Source organism: Corapipo altera, unplaced genomic scaffold, assembly GCF_003945725.1.
Source record: "Corapipo altera isolate COAL_440 unplaced genomic scaffold, ASM394572v1 69, whole genome shotgun sequence".
Lineage (NCBI taxonomy): Eukaryota > Metazoa > Chordata > Aves > Passeriformes > Pipridae > Corapipo > Corapipo altera.
Genome location: NW_020884908.1, coordinates 5,384,737 through 5,398,310, shown reverse-complemented (window position 1 = coordinate 5,398,310; position 13,574 = coordinate 5,384,737). Strand labels below are relative to the sequence as shown.

The window sequence follows — 13,574 nt, the reverse complement described above, 5'->3', positions numbered from 1 at the left end:
CAAGTGATAAACCTTAGTGTGTGTCACTGATGAACATGGCTTATTAGAAGCAATGATTGCCTTGTTTAACACTGGAATGGTCACTGAAGCGATAAAATGTAAATTCAGCCCCTCATAATGAAAAGCTATGCAGAAGATAATCAGGGACTCAGATGCCTTTCTTGTACATGGTCGTCATATGGGGTCCCATTCCATGCCCACCCATGCTGCTACTCTGTTCTTTGGTAGCCTGGCCACCTCCAAGCGAGTGAGCTGCTGTTTGTGGGACACAGTTTGTTTCAAAGCCAAAACTTAGCTTTCAGTTTACCATGGATTAGAATTTCTTACTGCGTTATGCATCAGCTTTGGGATTTTTGCTTGCTTTAATTCAGCTGCTTTTGCAACTGGGGACAGCTTTAAAAAAAACCTTGCTTCTTGTAGGATTTCATATTGTTTGTTGAATTTTTTTTGTTTTTAAATGATTACCATAAGTTATTAGTGAACATGAGAGAAGTTAAGTAACGTTTGCTGACCTGCAGAATTTTTAGGAGGTAAATTGGACTTATTTATGATCTTTTTACGTTTGTGCCCTTGTAAGCCTGTAATTTTTGATTGTAATTAGTTTCTTGATGAATTTCAGCTCTTCAAAAAACCACACCCACCAAAGCGTGTTAGAAGCCGACTGAATGGAGAGACTGTGGGAACCTCTGTGCCTCCTGGTTCCACAGGTGACAAGATTTTCTTCCATCATTTGGACAACCTGCGGCCATCTCTTGCTCCAGTGAAAGGTAAACTGTAAAGCCACAGTAGTTATTCCTGTTTCGTCACCCCAGCATTCAGAGTTTCAGCAAGATAGTCCCTTTTCATCTTTTGCTTAGTTCTGATATTCCTACTGCCTGTAGTTTTGTGAGAAGGGCAAATTTAAAATACTGTAATGGTGTAAGATTATGTTCTTACCTACTTTAAAGTGTACTTGGAAAGCACCGGTTTAATATAACTTTGTTTAAATAGAGGGATAAAATGGGCCCCAAGCACCTCTTTATAGAGTTTTAGTTTAACAAACAGCATTCAGAGTATGTTGCTTCTGGGCCTGCAATAGCCTCGATTTTTGTGATTTTCATGGCAAAAGGATTCTTTGTTGCAGTGCCAAGAAATACTGAGAAGTATTGGCAGGAAAGGATGGTGTTGGTAGCTGCACTGAGACAAAAGAAGGTGTTTTTTTACTTCATATTTGACATTATGCCGAGCAGAAGTTAGTTGTCTGTGAGGCAGGTAAATGCTATACAGTGATTTCTTTCCTAGCTGAGTAAGTGACTGTGCCTGCCTGCTGTAAAAAGAGAGGATGTACTATTACACAGGGCATAGTAGGACTTAAGTGTAGACTCTAAGTCAGGAAATTAGAAAGGACTAATCTATATTTGCAAAGCTTGGGGAAAAACAAATAGGACACTATGAGCTGTAGTGAGGAAAGCAGCTTGTGGGAATGCTTGTCCAAGGTGTTGGAATCAATACCAAAAACTTACTTTTATTTGTGTCAAAAATGTTGCAATCACTTTTAATGACCACAGGCATCTTGTCTGAGGAACACCTTGTGCAGCCTCACAGATCAGAGCTATCTGTTGTCCTCAGAGTATTCTTGCCACTGCTGGTGGTGCTTAGGTCTGCATTTGTTAGGAATGGAGCAAAAGTTACCATCACTGCAGCTGGAACAAAGATTTGTATAAATAGCCAGTACGGAGACCTTACTTTTGCAGAACAGCAGGTACTTATTGGGATCAGATGGCATTTGTCTCTCCCAGCACTAAAACATAACCCCATCTTCTTTTTAGAGCTCAAGGAGCCTGTGGGGCAGATCGTGTGCACTGATAAAGGCATTCTGGCAGTGGAACAGAATAAGGTTCTCATCCCACCTACCTGGAATAAAACCTTTGCTTGGGGCTATGCAGACCTCAGCTGCAGACTGGGTACCTACGAGTCAGACAAGGTTGGTAATCTGAAATCTGTTTCGGTGCTGAATATACCAAAGCAATTGGTGCTCAATAGTGGAAAAAAATTGAACAATGGAAATTTCTTTCACATGTGAATGAAGTAATTTTGTACTGCGTAAGTTTTTTTTGCTCCTTACCTGGTTTTCTTCATCGGAGTGCTGGCAGAATAACATAAACCAACTAATAATAATTTTTTTACCGGGTCTGCAAAACATGAATGAATTAAATCTATGCAATTAAAGCTCATCTCATATTACCTCAGGAGGCATCTTATGGCAGAGGCTTGAATTGCTTGTGTTTGAGCAAAAACTGCATAAGGGGTAGCAGTGATATCTTAGTGACTTAATGAATATAAGGTGGCAGTAAGGTTTTTATTTTTTATCCTGCAAGTAATTCTTCTTTGTTTTCTTTATTTTTAGGCAGTGATTGTTTATGAATGTTTGTCAGAATGGGGTCAGATACTGTGTGCCATTTGCCCCAACCCCAAACTTGTTATCACTGGAGGAACAAGCACAGCAGTGTGTGTGTGGGAGATGGGTGTCTCCAAAGAAAAGGCTAAAGCCCTCACACTGAAACAGGTAAAATACAGTAAAAATGCCTTTTATTTAAATTAATGTTACAGGATCAAAGTAATTATTTCTCCCTTAGTAACCTTTGAAACCATGAGTCCAGCAGATCTTTGGAGAAGGGAGGAGTCGAGGTACAGATCTGCATCGAAAGTGGGCAAATTGTCTTTAAAATTGTATCATATTTAAGGATAGTGGAACACCAGGAGCTTTTGGTAGTGATGTTAACAAAATTGTACAGGTGTGTTTTGTGAAATGATCTGCTTTATTGTAGTGTTATATGTAACCCCCCATCTAAAAACTGTGTCAGGAAGGATGGTGAAAGGAGGCTTCCTTAAAGGTTAATTTTCCTCTTTTTAATTTTTTTTTTTAATTACTTTTTCTTTAAAAATATATATGTTCAAATTACATTTCTGTGCAAAACTTTTTTCTTTCTGGCAGTAATGTTTGTGGAGCAGAGTATACTTCTTTGGGATCACCTGAAGTTTTTTCTTGCTTTATTAATTCAAGACAGCAAGTTCTGATGTAAAGCAAGCAGCTGTGCTTTGAAGTCAGTTGCAGCTAAGTGCAGAGAGGGTTTTTTGTGTTTACTAAGGAAAAAACAAACAAAAAATCACAAAATGCACACACAAACAAACAAAAAACCCAACCCTAACTAAATCCAAATATTCTAGGAGCTGTGTATAATTGTTATAGGTAGTTAGGTTGTAGAGTGTTACTGTTCCTGTTGGCATCTTAACAGTAGGACTTTTTGTTAGAGAAAAGTTTTCACTCAAACTTAAGAAATTTAGAGAATTATTTAATAACTTCCCTTGCTTGGTATCTAACAGCTGTACAGAGCTGTGTTTCCAAAGTGTTTTACTTCAGAACAGTGCAAGATAAAACACTGTATGTTAAATTTCAGGGTAGCCAGTGATTTGTGATTGAGTATGCTGCAGTTAAGCCTAAAATATAAAAGTTGGACCTAATATGAGTAGACACTTGTATTTTTCTCCTCCTTCCAATTGACTTTGCCTTTTTGGTTGCAGCTCTTTCTTGTCTCTTTTATCTTCTCTTAAACATCAACAGAAGTTTATAAAGGAGCCATTAGTTTCTGTTTTCAGAACGTAATTTCAGGTGCAACCTGGAACACATTCTGACCCTATAAACAGGCTACTGCTACAGAATGGTTTTTATCCAGTGGAAGGCTCTATGCCATTAGACTCTTGAAATTCTGTTTTGACAAAGTACTTTTTAAATGGGAAAAAATATTAGTCTGTCATTTTCAATTATGAAAATAGTTATCAACTGAATGCTTGTAAGGCAGCTGCATCTTCTGATAGAATATTCATGTTACATTATCTGAATCTTCCAGATAAGAGGGTTTAATGTGCAATTTTGGTGCTCTCTCCTGATTTCATCTTGTTCCTCCTGACTTGTGTTTTGCAGGCATTACTGGGTCATACTGACACTGTCACATGCTTAACAGCATCACTGGCTTATCACATAATTGTGAGTGGATCACGGGATCGCACCTGCATCATCTGGGATTTGAATAAACTCTCCTTTCTAACGCAGCTTCGAGGTCACAGGGCTCCAGTTTCAGCTCTCTGTATAAATGAATTAACGGTAAGAACCAAATGCCCCCCATTCAGTGCCATTCCATGTGGGAACGGTAGCAAGACTCGGAAATTGTTAAACCGAGGAAAAACAAACTGGGCTCTTCTGTTAGTTTGTCAAAAATCATATAAGTCACCTGAAAACTTAATTAGCTGGTTTAGGAAATAATTTGTGTCTTTTGTCCAGAGTTACACATGGATTCATTCCATGTAGAGTAGCTTGAGCTTGGGAGAGGTTATTATATATACTAGCAGTATAGCTAGTGTGACATTCAGAGTGGGTTGTCAAACCTGCCACAGGAGCTAAGAAAAGGTTTTGATATGTGACCTTAGCTGACTTCTCTTAAGCTTAATGTAAAGGAAGCAGAAGATGCCTTGGGTGAAGCTGCAGTGCCAGTTGTAGTGGAAATGGACACATCCTAAAAGTTTGTATGCCTTGTGGTCCTATGAGTTACAGGTCATCATTTGTCCAGCTCTCATGCATGGTCAGCAGGGCTGGATGGACCCTGTTGCAACTGGAGCAGAGGTAATGGTTGAAATCAAGACAAAATGGGACTGTAATGCACAGAGGGGGTAGCAAGAGGTACAGTTTAGTAGCTATCAGTGGTCTGGTTGTGGTGTTGCCAGTGCTTTAGACTGCAGCTACTGTTTCCTCTCTGCACTAGTTTGGACTGTTCCCAGTAAGGAAGCAAATGAAATTTAAGGTGGCACATGTCTGTGAAAAAGAGAGGCATCAACATGACCAGAGTCTTTGGAAACTGAAAAGGGAAAGTATTGAAAATGTGCTGTTGGATTGTTATGCTGTGATTAGTGGAGGAATTGGTCAACTCACTGTACCCTGTAAATACAACAAATAGGTTACTACTAAGTCTAACTTTCTAGGTATAATTAAAAAAAAAACAAACATATAATCCTAAAGGTTTCCTCAGGTGGCCAAACTCAACTTGACTAAAACTTCTTGAAAAGAGCTAGCCTGAACCTGATTGAACTTGGCTTGTGATCGAACCTGGCTTATATTTTTGCTGAAGACTTGTATTGAGGTGTTATTTGTCTATGCAGGGAGATATTGTATCCTGTGCTGGCACTTACATCCATGTGTGGAGCATTAATGGCAGCCCTACTGCAAGTGTCAACACTTTCACTGGCCGAAGCCAGCAAATTATGTGCTGCTTTGTGTCAGAGATGAATGAATGGGACACCCAGAACGTCATAGTAACAGGGCATTCGGACGGAGTTGTCCGGGTAAGTACCAGGAATCGCCGCTTGGAAAACTAAGTTTACACCTTAGTAGTAACAGTATTTAGAGAAACCATGTCTATCCAACACAGTGTCCTGGCCAGTACCAAAAGCAGTCCTGCTGTACTTGGGTGTTTCACCTGAGCAGTTCTTTCTCCCCTTCGATGCACCCATTGGGATGTGGTAACTAGGAATGGTCAGTAGCAAACGTCTTCCTTCCTACTCTGTTTTGATCACATTTTGGTCACCAGCTTTTGTGCCTGGAGGTTGTAGTTTTTGTTCACCATTTTTGTTTTACATAGCTTGAGACATTTCAATTTGTTGCCTAGAAAGAAAAGAGAAACTTAATGTCATTTCTGATCAGTGTGAGTCTAACCCAGTTTTCAGTACTTTCGTGTGCAGCCTTGGGCTTGCCTTAAACAGAGTCTGCTGGCGAGATGGCTCTGTGGGGTGGGTTCAGGGATGAACACAGATGTCCTTTTATAGTATCTAATCCCCAAAATCAAGGGGATGTGACCTGCCTTGCATGCTACCATTGCAAATATACAGTTCTACTCACCCATTTTAACTCTATAAGTAGCTCAGAAGAAAGACAAAAGTTCAGTAAAGTGCCACTTTGCCTATCCCTTGTCCCTCCAGTTCTGGCGGATGGAATTTTTGCAAGTACCAGAAACACCAGCTCCAGAGCCTGTAGAGATGCTGGAAATGCCAGAGGATTGTCAGGAAGCACAAATTGGTATGTTTTGTATTTGCCTTTTATCTGATTTTTGCTATGTGCAGGTGAAATCCTGTGGTTACAGAGTGCAGAACGGATGATGGAGATTTTGTCTTAAAAGACAGTAGGCACAATAAGTAGAGTATCTGAGTTTTGTTCACCACCTTGCCCAAGGTAGTTTCATGTTGCTGTAACTAAGAAAAAGTGTTGCCATCATAGCTTTTTTTCCTGAAGATGGAACTTTTCTCTGTGTGGTTATTTACGCTATCGGTGAACCCAGTAGATGCTACCATTGTCCAAAAGCTACATATTCTTTTAGTCTGAAATGGAATTGTAGCATAACAACAGAGTTAAAAACATCTACTGATGAAACAGCATGCTGTTTAGGCAAGCAAGGATATAATTTTACCCTGTTGGAAGATTTTGGTCTGCGCTTGCTGAATTGTTTGCCATCTCATTTTCCTCTTGCCCTCTTCATGTTGAAGATATGAGATCCAGATCAAAATCCAAACCATGATACTCTTTAGTCATCATTATATAAATGCAACTTTCTTTTTCTGTGTCAGTGGGAGTATAAATGTCTTTGGTAATTGCTTTTTTGTATTAACAAATCTGCATCATATTTTTCAGTCAGACAGTTTCAGCATAGCTGACTGTGCTTGTTTAAGTTTTGCTGAAAGGTTTTGCTGACTTGAGCATTTTTGAAGGTTTTGCTCGTTGTGTCTGTCATAGCCTACCTCAGATGGACTGTTGCAGGAAATAACTTCAGTTAAGGAGTGCTGTTTTCTGACAGACCAGTGCAAAAGAGTTGAATAGTGGGATTCCTGGCAGGAGCTGAATCTCTGGAAAGGCTTTGAGATGCCAGCATGCTGTTTCCCTCTCGCCATGCAGCGGTGGTACCTGTTGGGTTGTGGGCAGTGGCAGTGGGCAAAAGCACAGGCTGTGAGCAGCCTTGCTATCAACATCTCTCTTGTTGTGTGAATCCAGGGCAGGAAGCCCATGAAGAGGACAGCAGTGACTCTGAGGCAGATGATCCATGCATAGGCCAGGACACAAAACTGCCGGAGAGCCAGAGTCAACCAGGCAGCACCAGCCACAGGCCTAGGTCATCATCCAACAGAGCAGCAGCAGCGTGGTCAGCAGACAGCGGCTCTGATGACTCCAGGCGTTGGTCAGACCAGCTCAGCTTGGATGAGAAAGATGGTTTTATCTTTGTGAATTATTCTGAGGGACAAGCAAAACTGCATCCCCATGCTCAGGTTAACCACCCACACCCCAGCTATGCTGAAGCACGGCACTACAGCAAGCTTAAACCAGGTAAAAAAGTTGGGCACGCTCCTTGGTTTTATTCCCCAGTGTAATGTTATACAGTGTGGAATATCCCTTAGGTTGGTTTGATTCAGATGTACACCTTGTGCCCCCTCCCAGCTTACTGCACACCTCCAAACTCCTGAGAGGGGATAGGCTGCAAAGTGGGGAAAAAGACACTCTGCAAACACTACTGTAAAATAGGCAAGGCACTGGAATGTCATCAAAACTGTTGTAGTCACATACCCAAAACGCAGCATCATATGACCTTTTATGGAGAAAATTAATGACAGTTGGAAATCTAAGTCTTTACTTGAAAAATACAATACAATGGTTAAAATAAATTAAAAAAAAAAAAAGGAAGTGAGGCTATGCCAGTCCTGTCCAGCTTTGGTACAGGGCTTCACTGTGTCCCCATTCTCTGCAACTCCCAAGTGGACTCAGAGAAACTGGAGGCTTTGTGCATTGTTGTGTATCCTCTCCATGCATACATGCATTGGAGAGCAGTGGAAAACTGTGTTTTCCCCGAGTGAAACTTGAACCATAGAGAGTGATCTCCAGCAGGACATTTTTTCTTTCTGCACAGTCGCGTGTAGAAGTGTTGGGGGAGGAGGGAACAAAAATGAGAACCAGCAAGTTTGCTTTATCCCTTCCCTTCCTCCTTCCCACTCATTTCTAGGATACAGATGGGAGCGCCAGTTGGTGTTTAGAAGCAAACTAACTATGCACACGGCATTCGATCGCAAAGACAACGCACACCCAGCAGAAATCACTGCACTCGGCATCTCCAAGTGAGTAGCTCACAAGTGATTGCTTAAAACATTTTTGAGTGTTGTCAGCAGGAAGTGTCAGAATCACAGACTGTTCTGAGTTGGAAGGGACACACAAGGATCATCAAGTCCAACTCTTAGGTGAATAGCCCCTACAGGGATCAAGTGGTACCAACCAGCCGTTGCTCTTTGCACAATGCTGGTTTGTGGCGCTTCTGTTTGGGGCAGCCTTCTTCAAGAACTGAGATTAAAACAGTGAAATAAGTAGATTTATTCAGCTGTATTATGTTACATAGAGTGTTGTGGCTCCGTTTCTCAGTCAGACCAGGCTAATTGGCATGTGAATTACTATGCAACGGTTTAGCATCATACCATCTCTGACATGTAAAAACAGCCATCGGTGCCTGCGTGTTACTGTGCCAGAATAGTTGCAGGAATGCTTTTGCTTTTTTCTTGCAGGGATCACAGCAGGATTCTTATTGGGGATGGCCGGGGCAGGGTGTTCAGCTGGTCTGTAAGCGATCAGCCGGGTCGATCCGCAGCTGACCACTGGGTGAAGGATGAGGGGGGAGACAGCTGCTCAGGCTGCACCGTCCGGTTCTCACTCACTGAGAGGCGTCACCATTGCAGGAACTGTGGACAGCTCTTCTGCCAGAAGTAAGCCAGCCAACAGTCTCCTTTGGGCTCTTTTCCATACAGAATTTTAGGCTGGGTAAAGCTGTTGCATGCCACGGAACTCTGGCAAAAAATTGAGGTTTCCTTTACCGACTTAAACTGTGTGTTTAAGGATGCTGTAACTGGATGTTGATTTAGGATGTAAGGATGCTGATTTAGGAGCCACTTGAAGGCAGCCTCAGACAGGAGGATGTATGACATGGAGGCTGTATGTGAGTTCCTCTTATCCATGAACTGAAGTGGAAGTCTCCTGGTCCACTGGGTCAGGGAGGGTATTTCTAGTTTCATCTCTGTAGCTCTACGTTGAGTCTAAACTGGTGACAACAGCTGTTTCTAACTGTCACTCAGAGTCACTGCACTGATTCTGTGGTGATTGTATAAGTTAAATTCTGCTTCTGCCATGTGGCATTGCATTTCCATGTCAAGATAAGGTTGGACAATTTTCTGGTGTTTGAAGTCATGATGACAATTTACACAGCTGGATAGAAAACACATGGAAATGGAGGGGACCTGTGTTAAGCAATGCTTTATTTTTTTCTCTCCAGGTGCAGCAGATTCCAGTCTGAAATCAAACGGCTGAAGATTTCCTCACCAGTCAGAGTGTGCCAGAACTGCTTCTACAACCTGCAGCACGAGCGGGGTTCAGAGGAGGGGCCCAGAAATTGATGGGATCCCGGCAAACGGAGACCTCATCCAGCCCCGCTGTCACTCCAAGGACTAGTGAGAGTACCGTGATCGGAAGGGATTAGAATATTGTCTGTTTACACTTATGTTTATACTGCGTTTTAAGCACTAAAAGTAAAAAGGGATCATTGAGTTGGTTTGTGTTGACAGAAGGTAAACGAGGCTGACAGCAAAATGAAGAACAAGGCCCAGGAAGACATGATGAGTAACCGCAAATCCAACAGAACTGTCAACCCCTAAACCTATGTGACGTGGCTATGGAGAAAATCCTCACTTATCCTAAACACCCCTTCTTGTCTTGTTTTTGTAGAGCTAGTCATCTTAATTGGGGGGAGGGGGAGGGGAAGGCTTTTTAGAAGATAGTTGTAAATCTGCCTTCTTCGCAAGCAACTGTGTATATTGTAAATAGGTATAATGGCCTTTTTATCTAAATATGAACTTAACTGCCTGTTACATGGGACTTCAGATTAACCACTGTACTTTGTGTGGCATCTTTATCTCATCTATCAATTTAAATACGAATGTTTAAAAAAAAAACAAACAAAGAAACCAGAAAACTCGAAGGCATTATGTGTATTTCTGTTAAAAATCCAGTCTGTGCATGTTTGTTCTTTCAGTTGCCCACAGTATCTTAATTTAAGTGAGGCTATTCATAGAATTACATGGATTTTTCAAAAAAAAAAAAAAAAACCAAAACATTTTTGAGAATAGGAATTTGGAGTATTTTATTCTAGCTGTAAGATAACCAGGAACTAAATTGTACACTTGTGTTGCATTTTATACCAAACTATTTACCACCTCAGTGTTGTTCATATTTAATAAGGCCTCTTTTATACATATGTCAGAGCTGCAGTTTTATTAATTACTTACTGTTCGTTAGCAGCTGATTCATGCAGTGCAAGAACCAGCTTTTACCTTCTTTAGTCAATAGCAATTGGCTTGCAGATAGGTACAGAATGAATTCCTTGTGCATAAAACTTAACCGCTGTTGTCCTGTAGCTTGTTTGCAAAAAAAGCCTTTTGGAACAATAGGCATTGCTCTAAAACAGGGTCATATTTAGTCATGTCAGAAATGCTTCTCGGAGCTCTCTTTGTCTTTCAGCACATGGCATCAACTTGAGGACAGCAGTAGATTTCCATTATGGTTTTTAAGTTCCAATATGAATTTAATTGCAGTATTTTTTTACTACTATGTCATTTATTTTGCACTACATGTGGGATGAAGTAGAGACACTGATATCCACTGGGATTGGAACACGTACATTGGATAGGCCCATGGACGTGGACTTAATTTCTGCATGAGGTCTTGCCAGTGGGTTTCTGGTTGGGTGAGGGTGGAGAGGGAGGGCAGCGGGCAGGCTGGTGTTTGGTTTGGTTTTTAACATATGTGTATATATTTTGTAAATGGGTGACAGACTGATCTAGGTATATTCACAATGGATTCTTTTAAATAGCAGTAGGGATACGGCCCAGACCAACAGAAGACAGGTGGCCTCGTGTTTACTCTGTTACTACTTCAGTGAGTGCCATCACTCACAACTACACTTGGAATGAGTTGGGCAGACTCTGGCCCTGGGATGGCAAATAATTAAAACCGTTGCTGTTATCAGAATTGCACCATCAAAAATGCCCTCTGTGTGAGCTCCTTCCGAGAAGGTCCTTGGCACTGTGGGGGCACACCTGTCTTCTCTTGATTTGAACTTTTAGCAGTGAATAATTTGTTAATTCTGACCACTTACTATTTACCCTGGTATCACATGTTTATGCACTGAAGGTTAAATATGTATTTTGATACTTGTTTGTTTATTATGTATGTGCTGGTCTGTAAAATGAGATATATTCCTGTTTTGGTATGTATACTAGGTCCCCAAATGAACAGAAAGGCTTCTCTAGAGCCCTTGCACACTGTTGAGTAAATGCAGGTTTGTTGAGCTTAGTTGACCCAAATTTTGGATCCAAAGAGTGATGGTCAAGTAGCCACACTGCCTGGCTACCCTACAGATTTGACCCTAAAAAACAGGAAAAGGGCCTTGGTAAGCATGTGCAGAGCACTGGAATTTCTGTGTTCAGCTGTTCTCTCTAACGTTGCCTTCACCCTTCCCAAAATGATGCAAAACCAGCATAGTTCAGAAGACAGGCTAGTGGCCTTAATGTTTTCCGTTTGAGCAAAAGGCTGTTTCGACAACTCCTAAATGCCTTTTGAGTCCACAGAGCTTTTCCTCCCCTTACCTCCAGATTTCAAATCAAACCCAAATTTAAGGAAGTCTTCTTTTCTGTGGACCGGAACTTGTACAGCCACATAATTAAACCCTAATAAAAACAAGGTTATGGCAGTAACACTGATACAATCTTAACACTAAAAGCAAGCAGTTGGCATGTAGTGCTAATGCAGGCTCACGGGGGCAGCAGGCCATCAGTGCAGAGGTAAGTGTTCAACTGCATCCAGCAGGGGTGGTGTTGTGCACCTTTGATGTTTGGCAGCGTACTAAAAAAAAAACTCGTTACTCTTTACGATTTCCTTGGTGTTGAGGTTAGTCCCAGTTTACATTTTGCAAACAAACCAGCACAGCCCTCTTACCTAATTCTTCAGTTGCGCTGTTCCAAAAAACCACATTCTTTCTTGCTGGAGGTGGAGGGAAAAAACACACCTGCTCGTATTTCCTCTGGCAGCTGGTGCTGTGGGCAACTGTTGTGTTCACGTGGGAGTGGGGTTTTTTTTCCATTTCATTCGAGCTTCTAAGGCAAATACTTGCTTTGTTTTCCATGTAAAAATCTGTTGAGCGAAAATATACTCATGTACACTAACATTGGTAGACTATATTCTCTGCAAGTACCTCACATGTCTTCTCCTGCCTTGTTCTTTGTAGTAAACTTATCCATGTACTCTTAACATTCGTATGTAGTGTGCAACTGTAATGTCATGCTTTTGAGAGGGGGTTGGCTGCCTCCAGCCAACATTCATCAGTTCAATAGCAAAACACTTTAGATAAGTTATTTTGCACTTTCTTATGTATAAAATTGGTAGAAACTTATATTTGCTTTGTATCATTTAAAGACTCCTTTTGTTTCAGTAAATGAACTGTGTATAAAATACTTATGCAGTTAAAACTGTTTTTAGAAAGTATTTTTAATTTCAGCAAGTTTGGTTACTTGTTGCATGACTATTAACACAGCTGACTTTTTGTGTCAGTGCAATGTATATTTTTTTTGTCCTGTTATTAACTTGTAAGCCCTAGTTAAATGGCCATTTATTTGTACAGCATCAGGAGTAAATTGAAGATAACTGGCTAAGACTGGAGTGTGGAATTTTGTACTATATTGCAGAATCCAATATCTGTTTTTTGGTGGTTACGTAAAAGGCCTGACGATTTACTATCTAGTGTGCAATCTGTGATATCTGAATGTTCATTGTATATTTGTCTCCAATGCAAAAAGGTAGAGTAACACAATTACAACAATACATGATTAAATGCAATAGTTCAGGTACTGAAGTATTTTTTTTTTCATTTCAAATAAATACCTGCTATTTACCACCAAAAAGCTGTTTTGCATTTGTTGGAAAGATGCAACATTTGCAGCTGAATAAACATTTTTAACACGGGAGTGGTAACTAACGAGTAACATGTTTCTGTATTATCACCAGGAGTAAATTTCTATTGCTTGTTACGGTTTTGCTTTCTGAATGTGGGTATGGCCATCCATAATGATGCAGCATGAAATAATGTCTTAGTTTATTCTTTTTTGCTTTGTGTCACTGTAGAGTGTGAATTAGGAATTTGAAGATGTGTAGAAGAACAGGCTCTGCCAATATAGAGAAAGCAGACAGAATAATTATATGTCATGCTGGGATAAGGACAGTGGAAAAAAGGAGGTTGTATCAAAATCCAGTTTCGATCATCTTCCTCAAGGAGAGAATGACTACTAGAGCAGAACTTGACCTTATCTGGTGAGAAACAGCCTAAGATTCCCAAATGTTGAAGCATTTTACTAATTCTTCAATCCATTTCTATACCTTTTTCTAAGTTGGTAATGCTAAAGAATGTGAGGTTTCACGT

At 40.8% G+C, this 13,574-nt stretch overlaps 1 protein-coding gene across 8 annotated transcripts in view; it reads left to right on the top strand.

The window, feature by feature from the left end:
- WDFY3 (WD repeat and FYVE domain containing 3) overlaps window positions 1-13,059 on the top strand; it is a 133,699-nt gene extending 120,640 nt beyond the window's left edge. For all 8 annotated transcript variants that reach the window (XM_027652734.1, XM_027652727.1, XM_027652733.1 and 5 more), the window contains 10 exons: window positions 620-767; window positions 1,809-1,963; window positions 2,387-2,545; window positions 3,962-4,141; window positions 5,191-5,373; window positions 6,007-6,103; window positions 7,070-7,399; window positions 8,070-8,181; window positions 8,620-8,817; window positions 9,381-13,059. In XM_027652734.1, the coding sequence (XP_027508535.1) occupies window positions 620-767; window positions 1,809-1,963; window positions 2,387-2,545; window positions 3,962-4,141; window positions 5,191-5,373; window positions 6,007-6,103; window positions 7,070-7,399; window positions 8,070-8,181; window positions 8,620-8,817; window positions 9,381-9,501 (1,683 nt within the window). In that variant the 3' untranslated portion in view covers window positions 9,502-13,059. The remainder of the gene's footprint in view (window positions 1-619; window positions 768-1,808; window positions 1,964-2,386; window positions 2,546-3,961; window positions 4,142-5,190; window positions 5,374-6,006; window positions 6,104-7,069; window positions 7,400-8,069; window positions 8,182-8,619; window positions 8,818-9,380) is intronic.
- Window positions 13,060-13,574: the final 515 nt, after the last annotated feature.